Source organism: Heteronotia binoei, chromosome 21 (genome assembly GCF_032191835.1).
Source record: "Heteronotia binoei isolate CCM8104 ecotype False Entrance Well chromosome 21, APGP_CSIRO_Hbin_v1, whole genome shotgun sequence".
Taxonomy (NCBI): domain Eukaryota; kingdom Metazoa; phylum Chordata; class Lepidosauria; order Squamata; family Gekkonidae; genus Heteronotia; species Heteronotia binoei.
In genome coordinates this window covers 165,911,334-165,933,552 of record NC_083243.1, presented here as the reverse complement: position 1 = coordinate 165,933,552, position 22,219 = coordinate 165,911,334, and the positions used below count along the sequence as shown (strand labels likewise).

The window sequence follows — 22,219 nt, the reverse complement described above, 5'->3', positions numbered from 1 at the left end:
GCATATGCCATATTTGCCTGATCTCCACAAAGCACTGGTTTTGGATGTTCTTTACGGAAGATGGGAAAACCTAGCGCACCTAACCCTAACAATTATTTCTACAAGGGGGTTGCAGAAAACTCTTTGGAGACTAATGCCTTAAGGAACTGGAATGTAGGGCATTTTCCCACCAAAAATTCTTCCTAGTTTTTGGGTTGAATTAGAACCAATAGCAAGAGATAAGAGGTACTGTGAATCCCACCTTTCTCATTCTGCTTATGGCCTTTTCTATCTGATATGGCTCCCCACACAAGACTGCCCATCCTTTCATACAGGCCACAAAACTCTGGCATCACATTGACTTGATACCTACTATACAATGTCTGCAAAGGCTGTGAGCAGAGGCTTGGACTGGTACTCGATGCCATATTTTGCACACATGGACTTCACCAAGGGAGTCACCTTCCAGAAGTTGTGTCGAGGCATGGTAGGGAAGAGGCTACAGAGAAAGACCACACCAAAGAATCACATGCCTGCCCCCAACACTCCCCTCTCCTGAGGCTCATGAGTGCATGCAATAATCCACTGTGAATTGCCCCAGAGTTCTCCATGCTTATAAGTCTTTTTACTCCCCAGGGCCCAAGCATCATTTGGGGAGGGAGGCAGGGTGTGTTCACATTACACTAAATAATGCCTTTTGCAACTGGATTTTTGCTATTCTTACACAGTAAAAATCCAATTGCAAAATGCATTATTTAGTGTAGTGTGAACACACCTACAGACAATGGGCACACTTTCAAAATTCTAGGAAGTCCCTCCCAGTCTTAGCTGCAAGCCGATTACCATGTTGGGGCCTATTTGTGTAATTACAGAAATCAATACTTTTTCTTTCATTACATACTGCCACAGCATGTATGGGAGAAAACTGCATGAGTGGGAGAAGAAAAGTGCACATTATGAATTTGTTTTAGGCCTGGAGAAATTATGCTTGGGCCCTGCTTGCCCATGCAGATGTTTGCAAAAGGCCTCAGAATAGGTTCCCGATTACAGCATGGGAATTTCTCTCTTTGCCTGTCTAACAGCTTAAGCCAAGTAGTTCAGATTAGAACTCCTCCCTGATTCAAGCCTGTTTCCTCAAACTGTGTTGGCAGCTGTAATGAATGCTCTGCCACAAGAGATCTTCCTGTCCTTCAAAAGGGATATACTCACTGGTGCTCAATTTGGAAATTGAGGTGTCCGCTGAACCAGTCATTGAAAAAAGACTGGTGTACGTTGCATGTTGCCTGGAGCTGCAGAGGGAGGAGAGAGATAAAGCAGCCACATGACGGTGTTTCAATTTCCCATCCAGCCGGCCATTCCTGCTGATGATGGCACACCCTTCCCCACCCATTCCTACTTTGTTCAGGGATTTATGACTGCGAAGAAAAAAAAATAAAGATAAGGAACTGGTGCTGGGAGCCCCTCATAACGAGGGAGGTTCTAGGGTGATCACTATCTCCAGACTAGTTACTTGACTTCACTGGGTTCCAAGGGAAAGTCTTCATTACACCATTCAGAAGAATAAACACAGAATTTTACTCTAAAAGAAGAGATATTCATACTGCAGTTATCGCCATTGTCAAAGGAGCACTTTAACCAGAAGTACAGAATCTGCAAAAAGAGGTACCCCGTTGGCAAAGAATGGATGAATAAAATACATACACACGGTTGTGCCAATAGCATGTTTCCAATAATGCACACTCCACTCCATCTGCTGTGTGTCCTGAGAGGGTCAGGGTCCACCACAACATTACCACATCACTTTTGGGGGCAGCTAGAAGGGCAGAGCTAGTTTGGTGTAGTGGTTAAGCGTGCGGACTCTTATCTGGGAGAACCGGGTTTGATTCCCCACTCCTCCACTTGCACCTGCTTGGAATGGCCTTGGGTTAGCCATAGCTATCGCAGGAATTGTCCTTGAAAGGGCAGCTGCTATGAGAGCCCTCTCAGCCCCACCCACCTTACAGGGTGTCTGTTGTGGAGGAAGAAAGATATAGGAGACTGTAAGCCGCTCTGAGTCTCTGATTCAGAGAGAAGGGTGGGGTATAAATCTGCAGTCTTTTTCTAGATTAAGGATCAAATTGGATCCCAGACTCTCTGGGCCCCAGTTATCCACCCAACCATGACAAGTGCTTCTGTGTTGAATATTACATACAAAAGTGCAGTGGTACCCATGGGAGCCATGAAGCATCCCAATGTCTTTCCTAGGACCCAAAAAGGTGGGTGGGGCTAAATGGGACTTCTGATTGGCCATTGAAGATCTGATTGGCTGTGCAGATTTTTAAAAAGTTGCTCTGGCAGCAACTGCCACCACAGCACAAGGATCTTCATTCACTGCATGACTGAAGATACATTGTGTGTATACAAAAAAAAAAAAAAATTAAGCAATATGTTCATTAGATAAGGCAGCCTATTAAACAGAACTTCTGCCAGTTGCAACGTCAGAAGTCAAATCTCTAATCTCTCAAATGAAATCTGGTAAAACAGCAGAACCTGATCTGGTGCTTCCAGAGTCATTTGAAGTAAATGCAGACTGGTGGGCCAATGATTTTTTTTATTATTATTTTAAAAAATATTATTGGATTTATGAATCACCCATCCCTGCCATATCAGGACTCTGGGTGATGCACAATAAAAGTAAAATATCAAGCATAAACCAACAGTTAAAATAACAATTATTTACAATTTAAAAACAGATGGCAAAATCCTATTGTTGTGATTCCAGATTGCCAGCCACTTGACAGGCAAGGGAGGAAGAGGGAAGGATAGAAAGTGGAGAGCAGAATAGGGTGCCAGGCAAGATGAAGACTGTTTCTGCCCTCAACTGAAAGCCTGTAGTCGAAACAAAGGACCATAGCACGGAGAATACAAATCAAAAATACACTGCTTCAGGCACAACAAGAGACAATTTAGGAATAGCCAGTCACATTTGTTTATAAATATTCAACATACAAATCCCAAATATAAAGTATGGACTACAGTGGGTCGATCCAGTACACTGTTTCAAATCTTCCTCAGGCCCAAGGATGAACAGGTTGAATCCAAAAAAAATTACAGTCCTCTTTGTTGCTATCACTTTGAAGTGGGACCAAACTGGATTCCAAAGAGTTTACAATTTTAATAATTGTTATCACTTTTGGAATGGGGCCAAAACCAGACTCCAAGGAACTTAAAGTCTTATTTGCAAGAACTTATATTTATGTGGGAATCACTGCAAACATTCACCAGTAGCCAAAGCCTACAGTAATTATACAGGGGAAAATTCTCCTTAATAAACAGGACTATCCTTTTTTTGATTCAACCTATTCATCCTTGGACCTGAGGAAGATTGGAAACTGTGTACTGGATCGACCCACAATAGTCCATACTTTATATTTGGGATTTGTATGTCGTATATTTGTAAAGAAATGACTGACTATTACTAAATTGTCTCTTGTTGTGCCTGGAGCAGAGTATTTTTGATTTGCATTCAACCAAAAGCCTGGCAGAACTTCTCTGCCTTACAGGTCTTGAGGAATTGTAAAAGATCTCAGAGGTCCCTGATGCAATTTGGCAGAGAATTCCACCAGGTCTAGGACAACCAGATGTCTTTGGAGCCAGGGACCACCAGCAGATTGATGTCTAAGGAGTGGAAAGCTGTTCTGGGGATGTAACAGAGGAGACATTCTCATAGATACACCAGTCCCTGATTGCGCAAGGCTATGAAGGTTAATACCAAAACCTTGAACTTGACTCAGTACTCTACTGGGAACCCGTGCAGCTGGCGCAGCACCGTATATATAGGTGCCATCTGTGACATTCCCATCAGGACTCGCACCACCGCATTCTGGATCAGTTGGAGCTTCTGGGTCAGTCTCAAGGGTAGGTCAGCACAGAGTGCATTACAGTAGTCCAGCCTGGAGGTGACCATTGTGTGGATTACTAGGTCGGGGTCAATCGCCAAGCCTGGCATAGATGAAAAAATGTCAGCCTGGCAATAGTCAAGGAGTCGTCCAAGATCACTCCCAAACTCTTGACAGACTGTGCCGGTGTCAGTGGCACCCTGTGGGTAATCTGTGTCCCAATCTCAAGAGCCCCCCCCCAGCCACAGAGCCTCTGTCTTAGTTAGATTCAGTTTGAACCTGCTCTGTCTCAGCCACCCAACCATGGCTTCCAAACCCATGACCAGATCTGGTGGGGCAGTATGTGGGTGCCCATCCAATAGCAGATACAGCTGGGTGTCATCAGTGTACTGATGGTACCCAAGCTCGAAACTCCGCACTAACTGGAAAAGGGAACACACATAGATGTTAAACAACATCGAGGAGAGAAGCGCCCCTGAGGGCACACAGTAGGGGATATCTACAAGACCCATTCTCCCCTAGCACCACCCTCTGTCCCAAACCATGGAGAAATGAGGTGATGCCATTGAAGGGCCGACCCCCATAATCTTATGTCGGTGAGGCTGTGGGTCAACAGGTCATAGCTGACCATGTCAAATTCTACCATAAGGTCTAACTGTAATAGCAGTACCAACCCGCCTCAATCCAGTTGTCTGCAGAGATCGCCTGCCAGGGCAACCAACACTGTCTCTGTCCATATGGCTGGGGCAGGGCGGAAGCCACACTGGAATGGATCCAGTGTCGATGTGTCACCCAGGAACTCCTGGAACCCTTCAGCTACTGCTCTCTCAAATTCAAAACTAGTCAATAATTGGCAGGATCTAAAGCAGGGGTGTCAAACATATGGCCTGCGGGCCAAAACCGGCCCACCAAGGTCTCTAATCCAGCCTGCGGGTAGAGTGCGCCCCCCCCCTCAATCCCCCCCGCAGGTAGACTGCACTCCCCCCCAATCCCCCTTCTCTCTCAGTAAAAATTTACTGCTGATTTCTGTTGAAATCGGCAGCGCTGTTGGCAGCTCCATGTCCAGTGAGCTGCTTCTTCTCCTGTCTCTCCTTCTGGGTTGCTAACTACCTTGTGTGCTTTGTTTGTAATAACCAAGAGGCTTAGTGACTGGCCCGATGAGGCTGGAAGAAAAGGGAGTCAGGCTGCTAGAGTCCTGGGCGTGCTGCACCCCCGGTGGAGCCCTGCTTCAGCTGATCACAGCCACCGGACTCTCCCTCCCTGCCCCACAACTTCCCCCAGCTGAAGACTGGATTTTTCACCATGCTTGCCATGATTCAATGTCCTAGACCAGCCCTTGCCAGCCCCTCCCTGTTGCTGCTTCAGGTGGACACAGGCAATGACAAGCCACTCCGAGAGTCCTCCTGCCTCTGAGACTGTGGAGCTGGGGAGAAGAATGTGCTCTAGCCCCACCACCTACACCGCCTTGCACTGCTCCTCCTCACAAGCCAATGAGGCTAGAAGCAAGCTCTGCTGCACCAGCCCATAGGTTCAGATGGCGAGGGGTGGGGGGAAGCTTCATGTTCATGGAGGTTATAACCAGGCATCATCAGTGTTTCAGCGGCAGGTTTCCAAGACCCCGGGAGGGTTCCTGGCTCTCTTGGTGCTTTTGCAATGAAAGCCACGTGCAGGGCCATTGCAGCCACGGAGCTCGCTTCATTTCAATAAAAAGCAGCGAGCAGTAAACTGCAAGCAAAGAAAGCAAGAGTGTGGTGGATGAGAAAGAAGGGAGGGTTGGGCTGAGTCTATAATCACAGCTCTTTGCACTTCTGACTCTCCCAGACAGAACAAGATCATCTCTTCCCCCGCCTCCCGCCTCGTCTTGCAGATTGAGTGGATAAAGCTGTGGTCAGTTTCATTTGGCCAAATGCATGTTTGAAAAGCCAGTGATGAGGGGCGGGGAGCAATACTTCTAGATTTCAAAAGCAAAAAAGGGATGGGATAGGGAGGAAGGAAGGAAGAGCTGATGCAAACAGTTCTCATTTTCAAAATATAAAAAAAAAAAAGAATGGGGTGGAGGGGGTGATTTTAATAAAGCAACCAAAAGGCTTAAAATACAATTAATGTTTGAGGAGTTCCCCGTTTCAATTTATGGACAGTTCCAGGCTACTTCAGGCATCGACAACCTTGCAGATGGGGGGGGGGGGGGGGCAGTATTTTGAGCTGTAAAATCCCATCTTTATTTTTTGTTCCTGTTTTCAGGTTTCATTGCTCTGCGGGGGGGGGATGCCCATGCTTGTTCTCTGTTTATTATAACAAGCATGCAATGTATTATTTACAAGTACGTATATAAACATGACAGTCTGCCTGCTCAGTGCTATCAACAGCAGCTCCACATCCAGTGACTGCGATCAGCTACTTCCTCTCCAGCCTTCCCCTCTGCTAACTACCACAAGCACTTTGTTTACAAAGACCAAGAGGCTCAGTGGGACCACCTGTCCTTTGTTGGTTTACAAAAGCTCCAAGAGCTTCAGTGTGGTCAGCAGCTCTCCATGACAGTTTCCAGTAGCTCTGCTTCGTTTCTGGGCTATCCTTTGAAACTGGAAACAAGACACAACTCCTGTGTTTTCTTTACAACTGTCTATTGCTGCAGCCTCACAGGTCGGGGTGAGGGGTTTTTTGTTTGTTTTTGCCATTATAGTCTAGTAAAGCTGTGCTTTGGGTGCTTTGCCTGGTAGCCTGGAAGTTATAGTCAGTATGAACTGCTAGCAAAAACAAAACAACCCAACCCACACTACCCTCTTTGAATACAGCAATGCTGTTGTTGTTACTGTAGTAAAGCTGCATATGTTGGAGTATTATGGGTGCTTTGCCTGGTAAAAGTTTGGAAAGTTAGAGTCAGTATTAACTGCTAGCAAAAATTTTACCAGTTTGTTTCTAGGTCCTAATTAACCCCAAGTAAAGTCTTTTGCTTCTAAAATTCTATCTGTTTTGCGACAACTATGTCTGTGAGCAGCTTTTTTCTGTAATGGACATCAATACATCAAAAGTAGGTTTGCAGTTTATAGAGAGCCAGTTTGGTGTAGTGGTTAAGTGTGCGGACTCTTATCTGGGAGAACCGGGTTTGATTCCCCACTCCTCCACTTGCACCTGCTGGAATGGCCTTGGGTCAGCCATAGCTCTGGCAGAGGTTGTCCTTGAAAGGGCAGCTGCTGTGAGAGCCCTCTCCAGCCCCACCCACCTCACAGGGTGTCTGTTGTGGGGGAGGAAGGTAAAGGAGATTGTGAGCCGCTCTGAGACTCTTCGGAGTGGAGGGTGGGATATAAATCCAGTATCATTATCATCATTATCATCATGCACACATCTGAACAGCATATTCAAGATTGCTATAGTACAGACATTATCTCAAGATATTGATGCAATAATTCAGAGCAAGAGGCATCACTCAAAGACTGTTAAATAAACGAAGTATTGCAAGATGTTTGCTAACTATTTTTAGGTTTTAAACCCGTTTATGTTTTAAATTAAAAAATGTCTTTAATTATGCTTGTGTCCTTTCTGAAGTGTATCTTTCTGGTACCTGGGATTACATGACACGACCCAGCCCCTCAAAGTCCCATTTAGGTTAGATCTGGCCCTCATAACAATCGAATTCGACAGGTTTTTTAAAGAGTGCTACAACCTATTTTTATTCAGATTAATGTGACAGGCATCATGCCTACCTCTTGGTGGTGTGCCATAATAGTCACTATTTTAAAAAAAGGTGATCCAACAGATCCACGGAATTATTGTCCAATAAATCTGCCATCAGTAGGCAAATTATATGCTTCCGGGCTTTATAAGAAATTATTACCGTGGGTAAAGGATGAAATTATTTTGGGATAAGAGACAGCTGGATTTTGTAAATGTGTTAGTACGGTTGACCATTACCATACTCTTCAATATATTGTAGATAAATACATCAAATCAGAGGATGGCATGTTGGACATGGCCTTCATGTATCTTAGTTGCCTTTGACTCAGTGCCCAGGCAAAGATTATGGGATAAGGAGGAAAAATCATCTATTGACAAGCATCTCCTATTTTTAATTCAGCAATGATAGAATCTGCCTACAGCTCAAGTAAAATGTGGTCTGTCTAGTGAACTGACTAGAGCTATTGTATTGAGCAAAGGGGTGAAGGATGTATCCTAATTCCTCTATTATTTAATTTGTATATCAATGATCTATGCTCTTATATTTCCAAAGATTAAGTCCATATGCCTTATATAGCTCATGTTAAGTTGCCGTGTCTTTTGTATGTGGACAACACAGCTCTTCTCTCAAGATCCATGGTTGGCTTATATAAACTTATTGCCTCCTTGGAGTATTGCTCCAAAGAGGGTCTAACTATTAATATTTCTCAGTCAAAGGTCCTTGTTTAGTAAAACAACAACAGGCGAGTACCAGGTCAGTCTATGTAACAGTAGTAAATTAATCCAATTTACTGTAAATTACAGTAGCCATTTAAATCATATTTCAAACTAATCTTTCTTGGAAGGTGCATTTGAACTTGTTCTCAGCAATGGCCCCTCGATGGTGGAATCAACTTCCAGAGATGGTGCGAGCCCTGCGGGACCTGAACCAATTCCGCAGGGCTTGCAAAACATTTCTTTTTCAGCTTGCTTTTAAGACAGAACCTGGCTAAACTGATTTGTAGCCATCTAGCCACCTTATGTATGATTATGACGTATAGTATTTTATAGCACCTATTTTATCTATTTTTAACTAATTTATTTATGTAATTGATTGTATTTAAAATTGTTGTTTACATTGTTTTATTTGAATCATGGAATTCCATGTCTGTGAGCCGCCCTGAGCCCGCCTTTGGCGGGGGAGGGCGGGATACAAAAATAAAGTTATTATTATTATTATTGTTATAAGAACAGTCATGAGTAATGGGAAGGCTCTTTGGGGATTTTATTATTCCTCTGAGAACAACATGTCCCTGCAGCAATTAAAGAATCAAATGCTAAAGTTTCTGGGCAGTTACTGTATGCTGTAGAAATTTGGATTAGTCAGGTAATATTGATAGACTATTACTAAAATTTTTACATAACATTCTGGGAATTCAAAGATATATGGTAGGAATAGCTTTGATAGCTGAGATTGGGAACATGTCTTTTAAAACAAAGGCTTGGTGCAGAACATTCAATCTGAAAAAAAAAAAACCAGGATGATGAAATTGAATTTAGAATCAGGTCTTCTTGGATTAGTGACACTGAATCATCACAGGAGCAACTGGGACAAATATTTGGAATTTAAATTATTATGTCTTGGCATTACCAATGATATCATAGAAAGTATGAGTGGTTGTGAATTGAGTCAGTAAATTAAAAGGCATTTGAGAGATTTTGACTATAAAAGTATGCTGGTAAGAGTGGTCAGAGTATACTCATCCTTTTCAGGTGGCATTCTTCCTCCCAAAAAAAATGTCAAACCACCTGTTTGAATGATCTCTTCCAAAGCAAAGAAGTGTATTTACGCTTGCGGGTTTAAACACTTTGCCATTGGCTATATTGTTAGGAAGATTTCATGGCATTCCATACCTCAGCGGACTCTGTGAATGTGGTAGTAACTAAATTGACTCTATATTCTTTTGGACTGCCCTCAGTTTTCTGATATGAGAGCTTATTTCATCTTTCCTTTGCTTAACCAGGACTCTGTCCCTTTGGAAGCTAAGTCTTCTTGGTCTCTAAGAACAAAGTTTGAGTCCAGTAGCACCTTTAAGACCAACGAAGTTTTATTCAAGGTTTAATTTTTTTGTGCACCCACACTTCTTCAGATGCTAAGAGATGAAGATAAACAACTTTACATGTGGTGGCTGTAGTAAAATCATGGACCGATTTCTCACTAGTGTTACTCCACCCCCAGGTTTCTGCTTTCCCCAGTGCAAGTCATCCATTTTCCACCAGTTGCTCCACAGGCACATTTTGACGTGTGGCTCCCTCCAGTTCCCCTCACAACTTTGTGATGCTGTCTTTCAAGTGTTAAGAAACTGCAAGGGAAACTGGAGGGAGCCACACATCAAAATGCACACACAGAGCAACTGGTGGGAAACTGATTGCTTGCACCAGGGGGAAACAGAAGCCTGGGGGCGCAGCAACCCTAGTGAGAAATTGGTAATGTTGTAACTTAGGTAGCAAATCTTAGGCTTCCCTTTTAATGTGCAATGGGTCACTGTTTATTACTTTTATCATGAAAACAGTAATTAAGAAAAATAACTTCTGCCTGAAATGTTGAAGATTTACTATTACAGTAATGCATAACCTCACTCCCTGATAGTTTGTGGTTGGCTCCACCTCCTATGGCAGCCATTTTTGGCTACACCCACCACTGTCTGTCAGAACTCCAAAGGTGCCCACAAGTTCAAAAACTCTGAGAACCTCTGGGTTAAAGTATCAGACTAGGATCTGGGAGATCCAGATTTGAATCCTCACTTTGCCATGGAAGCTTGCTAGGTGACCTTGAGCCATTAACATATTCTCAGCCCTAACCTACCTCACAGGGTTGTTGTGAGGATACAATAGAGAAAAGGAGAATTATGTAAGCCATTTTGGATCCCCAGTGGGGAGAAAGGCAGGACATAAACAAATTAACCCCCCAAAAGCATTATATTGGGTACTGTCCACCAAATGTTCTTGTGTTTCAAACTCTTTGTTCTTGTTTTTCACTTCCTGTATTTTCCCATATTCCTTACCATTCATCATGTTGCATTTAAGATTATTAAAAGTCCTTCCTTACTTTATAACTCTATGATACTGGCCCACTCTGACCACCAAATATTATTCTCCTCCCTTTCCTTCATGATGCCACACACCTCTCTCTCATTGCTCAGTCTCTCTTTCTCTCTCTGAATTCTTATATTTATAATAATAACTACAAGAAAGGATGCTGGTCTCACCTGGGTTGAGAACCATTCTGCGTTCTTGTCATAATCAATATTCATTGGGATGTGGTTCATTTGTGTCACCCAGACAAACCAGTGACTCTCTATAATTCTGTGCAAAACAAAGGGAGGCAGTGATAACATTCTAAGCCACTGAATTCAGTGAGAAAGCTACTGAAAATTACCAGTACTCAAATAAGCCAATTTCCACAAACCCAGACATTCAAAGGTCAGCACAGAGCTATAACTAGGATTGCAAAATCACATCAGGCAAAAGAAAATGGACCATATGTAAAAAGGTGTAGATGGAGAGAGATTAAAAGTCTTGCTCAACCAGCAAGAAAGGGTTAAGGAAATGTACTTTAAATCATTTAGTATCAATTGCTCCTTTATGAGTACGGCATGCTCACAATCACAGCGTTAAAATGTGGGCATCCCTCCCCCTTTGTGAAGTCTTGAGAGGTGAGCGGAAAAGACAGCCTACCTGTTCATGCAAAGACTCACTGGGCAAACACACACACACACAAAGTCCCCATCAACAAAGGCTGAATCATCCATCTGCTTAAAAAAATCTGCTTTTTCATCACTGCAGACTGGTGTGAAATGATAATCCCATGAAACAAGAAAATGGGTCCAAATCTTATTTACCTGAGCATGAAGAAGAGAGCAAAGAGACTCTTGAGTTCCAGTAAGAATGAGTAAGTCAGAAAGAACCGGATATAAAATGTCACCATCCAGGCCAAATCCTGCCACAAAGGAGAGCAAGAATGTTCTAAAGAAGAGATTATTATAATACCATACTTCCCCACCCATTTGCTCAGCCCTGGAGCCTGCCTGCAAAGTCCTATTTCAAGATATCTACACTCTCCCTTTTCTTGTGCAGTGCAGGAAATTAAACCTCAGAGTTCTCTCCCTGGGATTCCTTGATAAATGTCCACAGGTGAAGTACTGAGGGCAGACCACCTCCAAGTCCAAAAGAGGTAGACACTAAAAGGTTTGACTTTTGCGGAATACAAGAGAGAAGTGGATAGATGAAAGGAACAGGAATCATAAAGTAGCTGCATTTGTGGAAAGAAAAGAAAAAAGAAAACAAACCATCCCCTCCAATGTATATTTACCAAATTCACAGAGCTATCCTCCTGTCTCCCATTCCACCACCCCACAACCTAACTTCTATAAACAAGGACACACATTGTAGCCAATCAAATCATGTGCATTTGAACCAGTGAATTTGCATCTGACCCCCAACCCGGGCTGGGGATTCAAGAAGTCCTACAAGCCTGCAGAGAGCAATGCCTACTTACCACCCATTGTCTGCGCTGGACCACAAAGTAGAAGATGTACCACTGTAGGTAGAAGGGCACCAGAGCTGGTGGTCCAACTGGGACAAATTAAAAAGGAATGCATTGGTGAATTAAGGAACATGTCAGCACTAAACAAATGCTGCAGTAAGGTCAGACAATGAAATATGGTTCCAGGGTTAAAAAAAAATTTTTTTGGAGACAGTGGAGATCGACTCTGTCAAATTTGATAAGACCAGGAAGACAGATAATATGTAAGTGGAATTTATTTTATGAATGGATGGGTGAATGTAAAAGTTAAGTTGGTTCTAGTATAAGCCAATTAAGTGTTAAAATGAATATTGAATATGGAACAACTAAGAGCTATGAGAAAATTAAGAGGAAAAGGAAGTTTAAAGTTGTTATTAATGATATAATAGAAGGATACATAGTTAAAACCGCGCTCTCCTGCTTTTTATTGTATTGGTTTTGGGTGAGACATATGATAATTTTGCTTATGTAGAAAAAGTTTAATTTTTGAATTGTTATGTTATTTGATATTGAAATAAAGTCCATTATAATTTTTTAAAAAATGGTTCCAGGGTTATTTATTTATTTATTTATTTATTTACATTAGACTTTTATCCCGCCCTCTCCGCAAGCGGACTCAGGGCAGCTTACAACAGCCGTTTACGCGATTTAAAACAGTAAGTCAATAAAATCTATAAAACATTAATACAATTAAAATTTAAAAACTATTCCACGGTGCTGCACCATTACTATGTTGGCGGTTCTGCTTTTCAGACGGTTGGTCACCAAGAACTCTAGCTGATGTCAGGTGGCAGCTCTCTCTCAGTTTAAGCATCGGAGGCCTGCCGAAACAATTCGGTCTTACAAGCCCTGTGGAATGTAGGAAGGTCCCGCAGGGCCCTTATGGCTTCCAGGAGAGCATTCCATAACTCTGGTGCTGCCATCGAGAAGGCCCAGGTTTGTGTCAAACGCAACATGGCCTCCTTTGGTCCAGGGGTGGACAGCAGATTTTTTGTCCCTGAACGCAGTGCTCTCTGGGGGATATATGCACTTTATAAGCACTTCAGGCTAAAAGAGGCTTGTAAATAGCCATTCACCTGGCTATCCATGGTGCAAAAGAATTACCTAGAGGTGACCAGGCATGAAGGCTTCCTTTTTATTATTTATGTATTTATTTATTTTGACTTTTAGCCCTCCCTCCCCCACAAGCAGGGTCAGGGTGTGTTACAGCAGCATAAGTACAACGTAACACCAATTTAAAACCAGTATCACAATTTACACTACTGATTATATGGTATGTTATATGAAGCGTTGCCTTGTGTGGGTGAAACAATCTCATAAAAACATTTGTAAGCTACTACATTTTGTGAGCTTGCAACACCGGCCTTCCGCAGCAGAAAGAAAATTATACTCACGGATGAAGAAGTACTTGTGCTGGTGGTTATAAGGCATGAACTTCTTTTTCTTCATACCCAGCTGTGAGAAGGAAAAGAGACAACAGCAAGCCAGCAGAGTTAGCATTAGCCAAGCTCTCATAGATAAGAGAGCTTCACTCTCATAGATACTTTAAGTCTAAATCTCTCCACCAGTCTACCTCTTTGAGGAGAACTCCGGGCCCAAGTACAGGGATGCAGAATGGATGAACTTTACTTGGACCAGGGCTTTGAAGGGGTGGGCAGTCTGGGATGTAAGCCCACTACCATGATACAGTCAACCAGGGTTCTTCCAGATAGAAAACACAGGGGGGAGAGGTGATCCATGATTCACAAGACTATGTATATGAGACAGGATTGGGGACAAGGTGAATGTTACAAATTTGTACTGGGCGCGGAGAATTTTAATATTTTGCTTTATTGAAGACCTTTACACTCCAAACTCTCAAGCAACTGATCCTTAGGATAGGAAGCTTATAATTTCCCACTGCCACCCCGCCCCCCTTCCCAATGTAATGATGGTACCTGGACCCCGATTCTTTCAGATGCTTGTAGTGTGCCAACAGTCAACAAAACAATTCTCAGTTTGTTGTAAATTACAGATCACTACAAATAAGAGAAAGTGAGTCCAGAACACTTTGGTGTAGTGGTTAAATGCGTGGACTCTTATCTGGGAGAACCGGGTTTGATTCCCCACTCCTCCACTTGCACCTGCTAGCATGGCCTTGGGTCAGCCATAGCTCTGGCAGAGGTTGTCCTTGAAAGGGCAGCTGCTGTGAGAGCCCTCTCCAGCCCCACCAACCTCACAGGGTGTCTGTTGTGGGGGAGGAAGGTAAAGGAGATTGTGAGCCGCTCTGAGACTCTTCGGAGTGGAGGGCGGGATATAAATCCAATATCATCTTCTTCTTGCTTTCACTTTTGTGTTCAAGCGGAAGGTACTATCTCCCTATGAATTTTTATTTTCCAAAGTCAGCAAGTGGTGGTGGAAAGCGCCATCAAGTCACAACCAACTTATGGCAACCCCATCATAGGGTTTTCAGGGCGAGAGATGTTTTCAAGGCCATTGCCTGCCTCTGCATAGCAACCCTGGTCTTCCCTGGCGGTCTCCTTTCCAAATACTGACCAGGGCCAATCCTGCTTAGCTCCCTAGATCTGATCAATCTAGCTTGGACCATCCAGGTGAGGGAAATCCAACAAGGGCTCTACAAAATGCTAAAAATTGCAGTGCACTAATGGTTGTCCCCAAGCAGAGGGCAGCAGAAACACCTAACTAGTAAAAGCTTATTCTGAAAAACTACCGAAGTTATGGCACAAGCTTAAGAAGCACAAGAATGCCAAGAGCTCCAACACGAAAATATGCTTTACCAGTTAATAAGATATGGCACTAGACTAAATACATAAGCAGATCTCTAAATGCAATGGATGAGGAATACTGACCACCGAAAGGCATTTATTTATGCAGATGTTTATATCCTGTTTTTCTCCCCACTGGGGACCCAGAACAGCTTCTAAAACCGTTCTCCTCTCCTCTGTTTTGCCCTCACAACAACCCTGTGCAGCAGATCGGTCTGAAAGAGAATGACAGGCCCAAGGCCACCCAGTGAATTTCTACGGGGATTCAAATCTGGATCTCCCCAGGTCTACTTTGAAATTCTAACCATGATACCATGCCGGCTCTGAGACATGAGAAATAGTCATCAGCTCTGCTGCTTTATGCATCCGTTTAGATCACCAAGCAGCCCTTTGAAACTGAATTGCGAGTTGTGATGAGTATATGCAACATATACAGAGCCTACAAGTGCCAAATCAAAAAAAGAAATGAAACGGTGAGTTTTCTAAAGGGACGAGATAAGCTCTTTGCCTCCGTACCTAGGAAAGAGCAAGCTTAAATTGCAAAAGAAAGACTGACACAACTCCAGGCCAAAAACACATAGCAGACAGGGCCAAACCAGAAGAGACACTAGGCAGCCATGACACTGGGCAGCATTTTTACAAATATAGCTGCCACATAAAGCTACAGCTACCCAATTTCACAAGGACCCCGTTTCAATCAGGGAGCACCATGCGAGGAGGAAGGTTTTAAACCTCCCCCCTCATGCTATTTTCTTGATCTAAAATGGTCCCAGGGAGCCGCTATTTGCCTCAGTGGGGAAACACAGATATGGATGAATGTATCTCTGCCCCAATGAGACCAGCACTGGCTCCATGAGATCACTGAGATTAGGATAACAGCACAGGAGGCAGCTTAACCCACCCCTGCCATGTGTGACGCAGCTTTGAGAAAACATGAGGGAGTTAAGGCCTCTGTGATTTTATTCAGGGGCAGAAAACCAAAGTGAGACATCCCATGTTACCTCAGTTGCTGTTATTTTATAGTGAGTTGGAGACTGACTAGGAAACCAGGCCATGACTAGAAATTGCCATGGTTTCCCCACCAACTTTCCTTCTCTGGAAAGCAAACTGGTTCAATAGATGAAAGGAATGCCTCAGACAAAGCAAGTCTTTTGAAATACTTCCAAGCCCCATTCTTCCACCCAAGGTAATCAAAGCAACAGAGGCTGAAAGAAGTTACTGTGAGCCAGTCTACATGCTTCCTTTCATGTCTAACTAATTAACTCACTGAAAGAACTCAACACTGCTTTAAAATACTTTGGATTTTTAATAGGTAGAGAGTGAATGGATAGAATACATAATGAGCCATTTAAGACAAAACAGCAGAGACTGATGCTGCGGTCCTATAATCTGAATGTTAACAGCCTTTCCTTCCATGATAGCTACAACTTAAAAGCTTTTAAAAATACCTTAAACAAGGCAAGCAGCTATTTATATTTACCTTTTATCTCGCAATAGCCTTTTACAGCAGAAACCAGGATGCAACAGAGAATAGACATGTGCTTTGGGTTCAGTTTTGAACAGCTGACAGTTTGGTTGCTCTTTTACTGGGGGGGGGGGGGTGTAATTATTTAGACTAATACAAATCATTATGAGAAGAACTGTCCTGATAATATTATTTCAAACATATACCAAAAAGTAAATCCATCTAGCAGACTTTATGAGTAAACACATTTTGAATCTGGTCATAAATCTGTTAAATTCTCCAAATTCACCTGGCTGCCGAAACAATATAATGCCAGGACAAGCATGTAACTCTTCTAACATAAATGTTTCTTCTTGGCTGTGGGACACCTACAAAAGCCTTGCAGTCCTTCACTCTAAGTGCCCCCCATCTCAATCTGAGCAAGAGATCTACATAGCAATCCTTTCCCCAATACTAAAGACGCAGTCTCCACTCCAATGTAAACAACTGTACGATTATCCAAAGTTCTATAAGACTCACCTCCACAGAGAGTTTCTTTCCCAATGCAAAAAACAAAGGATGCATATTGAGGTCTGGGTCCTTGCGGAAGCAGTTAGGCTTAGCATGGTGCTGGAAATGCCAATGATTCCACCAGCTGGCTGGTGCCCCCTGCAGATGGACCAAGATGAGAAGATCTAATTGGAAATCCTGGTCTAAACAAAGTGATGTCTCAACCCAAGCATCCCAACTGCTATTTTAGATCCAGTGAAATGCCAAGGGGCAATCCTTACACTGACACTCACTTTCAGATGTCCAATCACAAATTTGTGGACCCAGTGGTTCCATCTGGACTTGCCGAAGACTGAAAGGTGTCCCAAATCATGCTGCAGCCAACCAGCTTGGGCCTGAAATAGAGAATTATTACTGTTGTTTATTCTTATTAGTACCAAGACAAAGTCACCAATGCCATGCCACAAAGGACAGATCCCTACCCCAACAGCTGTAGAGCTAAATCCTGGCAATGGGAGAGTCCAGGGAAATTGAATGAACAGGAATAGGTGCAGTCATCTGTATACAGATTTCAGTGTGTGGACTGGAAGTTAGGCCAAAGCTACACAGAGGAAGTGGGAATATGTGAAGGAAAAGAAGAGACGGCTCCATGAAGGCATGTTGGAAGGGAGCTCCTAAAATAAGAGGAAGTGAAGGACAATGGATAGCACTGTTTCAGATACCAGGAAATCTTTGGGTGGCTGGAGGCAGCATATCTGGAAGAGCAAAAGCAACAGGCAGGGATACAGCAGAAAAGAAAGAGTAGAAACAAGGAAGAAAAGAGACTTCTTTTCAAGAAGAGCAAGTTTGGTGTAGTGGTTAAGTGTGCGGACTCTTATCTGGGAGAACCGGGTTTGATTCCCCACTCCTCCACTTGCAGCTGCTGGAATAGCCTTGGGTCAGCCATAGCTCTGGCAGAGGTTGTCCTTGAAAGGGCAGCTGCTGTGAGAGCCCTCTCCAGCCCCACCCACCTCACAGGGTGTTTGTTGTGGGGGAGGAAGGTAAAGGAGATTGTGAGCTGCTCTGAGACTCTTCGGAGTGGAGGGCGGGATATAAATCCAATATCTTCATCTTCTTCTTCTTCATAAAGGCTTAGACATACCTGGATCTGCTGGTGTGACCTATAACTCTGAGACAGAGAATTCCTAATTTAAGAGCACCGATACAGCCCTGCAGTGATTGCATGACTTGTTCATGTTCTGTAAGATCCAGTAGATTACCTGGACAGTGCCAAGCAGCAATCCAGAGATGAGAAAAGGCACCAAGGATGGCCCAAAGTACCACAGATTGAGCCAAGCAGCCACATCCAGCAGCAAGATGTGAATGAGGTATAGGAAGAAAAACATGCGGTTGGGGTTCAAGAGTCCCATCTTCTCAACAGTAGCACGGAGCTGACGGAAATCCTCTATGAGCAGTTTCTGTGGAGAACACAACATTATAATTTCCTCCGCTTTTAAGGAAACCTTTTAGGAACTCAAGTTAATTTAGCTGCTCTCCCTCTATCACTCTTGAGCTTTATATAAAAATTATGATTTCCCCAAATGAGGCTAACCTATGAAATTAAGTGAAAACTAAATGGAACCTATTATCAGAATTTTATTATACTTAGCATTCACTAAAAACAGATATATGGCTCCAATAAAAAGGTCTTTAAAATGCCACTGCAGTGTTAGCTATGTTTTCATATGTGTGTCACTATTTTTCCTACAGAAACACTGCGGAGCATTTGATAAAATGATGTGGTCCAGGTATACATGGAATTCAAATGAGACAGGGCTACTTATCCAAAGGTGGGGGAGCAGTGCAATGGAAAAGATGGCAAGCATCTCTACAGCTAAGAGCTCAAAGTTGGCCTGCTTCAAATACCACAATGAGAGCAGCCAAAGCAGTGCGGTGTTTCAATGAGAACTCCAAATAGCATACATACACTAGCAGTGGCCACGTGTTTAAGCCAAATGAGGTAAGGGGTGGGGAGCTAATAGCGAACATAATCTAGAAGGGTGAGAGAGATACAGATGGTGGGGCAATAAGAAGTGGAGGTTTCAAGGAAAGGAAAGCCAATTGGTGAGAGGGAGAACTGGAGCCAAGGAGGGGAGGAGAAAGGGGATTTTCCCTTCTTCGTATATCGTCATGTGTCCTCCCATCTACATACCAATAGCCAGGGCTTCTTCTGTAGAAAAGGCCCAGCAGGAACTCATTTGCATATTAGGCCACACCCCCTAAAGCCAAGCTAGCCGGAACTGTGTTCCTGTGTGTTCCTGATCAAAAAACCCCCTTCCAATAGCAAAGCTTGCCAAATCTGGTGACTGAAGATGTGAACAGGCAAGACAAATCTTTCTACAAACCTAAAAAGGGCCCCAGGTTGTGGAAAAATCTGAAATCTTAAAAAAATTTGGGGGGGGGGGTTAAAAACCCAAAAATAAAAAAGGAGTGCCTGTACCTTTAAGCAATGGATTCTGTCAGTAGCTGTTGTTAGGTAACCACAGTATTCCAGGCTGAGTTTCTTTAAGTAAAAGATATGGAAAGGGGCCAGGGTCCTTTCCAGGTCTATTCTGGCCTTTAAAGTAGGGGCCAAGCCTTGCTAGGGTTGCCAACTTCAGGCTGGGAAATTCCTGGAGATTTTATGGTGGAGTCTGAAGAGGACAGGGTTTGGGAAGGGGAGATACCTCAGCCAAATATAATGCCATAGAGTCCACCATAGAGTCATTTTCTCCAGAGAGACATCTCTCATCTTGAGTTCAGTTGTAACTTTGGGAGATCTCCAGGTCTCATGTGGAGACTGACATCTCTAGCCCTAAAAGCAGCCTCCAGGTGATTTAATACCATCCAACTTATATGACTCAACTAGACCTGAAAATAGTGTGGGGAGGGGATATACGGGAAAGGAAGGTGCCACCACACAAGTCCTTTAGAGTTCCTTACAATGCACCACATAACTGGACAATAGTTTTTCTAGGCAGAGGATTTGGTGGGGGGGGGAGGTGGAGAGGAAAACTTGGAGACAGATGAGCAGATAAAGGTAGGTCATCTGTTGGGTAGGAAGGAATAGGGTTGCCAACTCCAGGTTAGGCAATACCTGAATATTTGGGGAGTGGAACCTGAGAAAAGTGGTTTGAAAAGGGGAAGAACCTCAGAAGGGTTAAATGCCGTAGACTCCACCCTCCAAAGCAGACATTTCCTCCAAGAGGTGGGTGAACTCCAGATAGGGACTGGAGAATTACAACTACTCTACAAATGACAGAGATCAGTTCCCCTGGGAAAAAATGGCTGATTTGGAGGGCACATTATCACTGTTGAGGTTGCTTTCCTCCCCAGGCCTTGCCCTCAGGCTCCACCCCCAAATCTCCAGAAATTTCCCAACTTGAAGCTGGCAACCCTAAGAGGAACTGATCTCTATACTTGGGAGATTCAATGTGATTCCAAAAGATCTCCAGATTGGCACCCCTAGAAGGAAGCAGGAAAAGACGACAGCTTATGGGGGCTTTCAGGAAAGGGAAAGAGGAAATAATAGGGAGGGAGAAATGAGCCACCTCCTGCATGTCCTTAAGAGTTCCCATTTGTGTCACCTAATACTCTTAATGTGCAATTTGCCCATATGTGAATAGCATGCTAATCTTCCTTACAGTTCCTTCAATAACTGGAAACTCATGCTCCACAGATATGCTTGTGGGCTTAGTTTACTAACAAACCAATCCACTATCACAGTGTCTTCCAAGGTGACTACAACAAGAAGGGAAGATGCCCCTGACATCCAGAAAACTGCTGTTGGGGCTTCCAAAATGGGAGCACATACGGCCAGGGCTGCGTGGACTGCACTGGCTGCCAATTACATACCGGGTCCAGTACAAAGTGTTGGTCATTACCTTTAAAGCCTTGTATGGCCGAGGACCAGCCTACCTGAGGGACTGTCTCTCCCCATATGAACCCCAGAGGGCACTGAGGTCAGCTGGAAAAAATAAAATGACTATCCCTGGGACGAAAGAGATCAAGTTTCAGAATACCAGAGCACGGGCCTTTTCAACCGCGGCCCCTGCCCTATGGAATCAGCTCCCTGAGGAGGTGCGGGCCCTGCGGAACCTTGATCAGTTCCGCAGGGCCTGCAAGACTGCCCTCTTTAAACGAGCATACATCGACTGCTGAATTGTTGTTAACTAAGGACCCGCCAACACGGTCCTGTTTTAAGGACCTATGTCATCATGGAATTTGTTTAAACTGGCAGATACTAGCGTCAGAATGCCATCATTACTGCCAGATCAATTCAAATTATGAATTTTTAAATCCATCAACTGGTTTTTAAATAATGTTTAAAGTTTTTATTGTTAAATCTAATGTTTTATTTATTATTGTATATGTACGAAATATTGTTAGCCGTCCTGAGCCTGCCTAGGCGGGGAGGGCGGGATACAAATAAAATTTATTATTATTATTATTATGTTTATGCGGTAGAATGATCAGAATGCGATTTCTAACTGGAATTAATGACTCATTTTACCCAAATCATCTCTGAGAAAACCTCTTGACAAAGAGCCCCTTCCCAACCCCACTCTTTTAGTGCTGTTATGGGGAAGCATGGTGGCTCAGCAGTGCAGCCTGGATGAGGTACAGGGGATGAGACAGCTGCAGTGCTGCTGGCAGCAGATCTAGCCACTGCAGCCCCAGGGAGTGTACCATATCACCAGGCCTTTCTCTAACACAGCTCTGGATTGTCTAGCAAGAACATACTTCTGAACTGCCCACAAGTAGGCGGTGACACATACAATGCATTCACAGTTCGAGAGGGTAGCTGTACTGGTCCACAGTAGAACAGCTAGATTCAAGTCCAGTAGCATCTTAGAGACCAACAAGAGTTTCAGGGTATGACTGACAGGGCACAGTTAAAACTCCCATCATCAGTATGCACATAAATTTCTAGACTCTGACCATTCCTCTCAGAATCCAAATGATCTCTGCTCATACAGTTACTTAGTTCTATCTGTCTGAGCTATACCACTGTCACAGAGGGCTCATGTAATTGCTCCTCCATGGGGGAAATAAATTCCCTCCTTACAGAAAAGCAACAATACACTCCTGTGCAGAGTTACTCCAGCCTAAGACCACTGATGTCAATGGAGTACCACTGCTCTGCACATGGCAGGGGAAAAGATTCTGGCCTCTCTTTCTTCCTTTACCATTCCCTAGTTGATCATTGAGGCAAGATTTTTCTCCCCCACCCCGTACACTGCTTCTACTATTCCTCTCCAGCCTAAACATATTTTTCTATCACTTTTTTAAAATGTTTTTGCAAATCTGCTAACGTTATTCAAAATTAAGAGATTATACTGGACATTTGCTTTGGGATTGGCTGCCCTGGCCTAACCTTGCCAGACCC

The 22,219-nt window shown here is 43.6% G+C and overlaps 1 protein-coding gene across 1 annotated transcript in view; it reads right to left on the bottom strand.

Annotated features, from left to right (window-relative positions):
* Positions 1-22,219, bottom strand: part of LOC132590224 (acyl-CoA (8-3)-desaturase-like) — a 47,965-nt gene that overhangs the window by 2,853 nt on the left and 22,893 nt on the right. The window contains exons 3-11 of the mRNA XM_060263188.1: positions 18,072-18,269; positions 17,106-17,207; positions 16,843-16,971; positions 13,488-13,548; positions 12,067-12,143; positions 11,411-11,508; positions 10,778-10,874; positions 1,189-1,268; positions 353-478 (exon numbers count right to left, since the gene is read on the bottom strand). Of these exons, the coding sequence (XP_060119171.1) occupies positions 353-478; positions 1,189-1,268; positions 10,778-10,874; positions 11,411-11,508; positions 12,067-12,143; positions 13,488-13,548; positions 16,843-16,971; positions 17,106-17,207; positions 18,072-18,269 (968 nt within the window). The remainder of the gene's footprint in view (positions 1-352; positions 479-1,188; positions 1,269-10,777; positions 10,875-11,410; positions 11,509-12,066; positions 12,144-13,487; positions 13,549-16,842; positions 16,972-17,105; positions 17,208-18,071; positions 18,270-22,219) is intronic.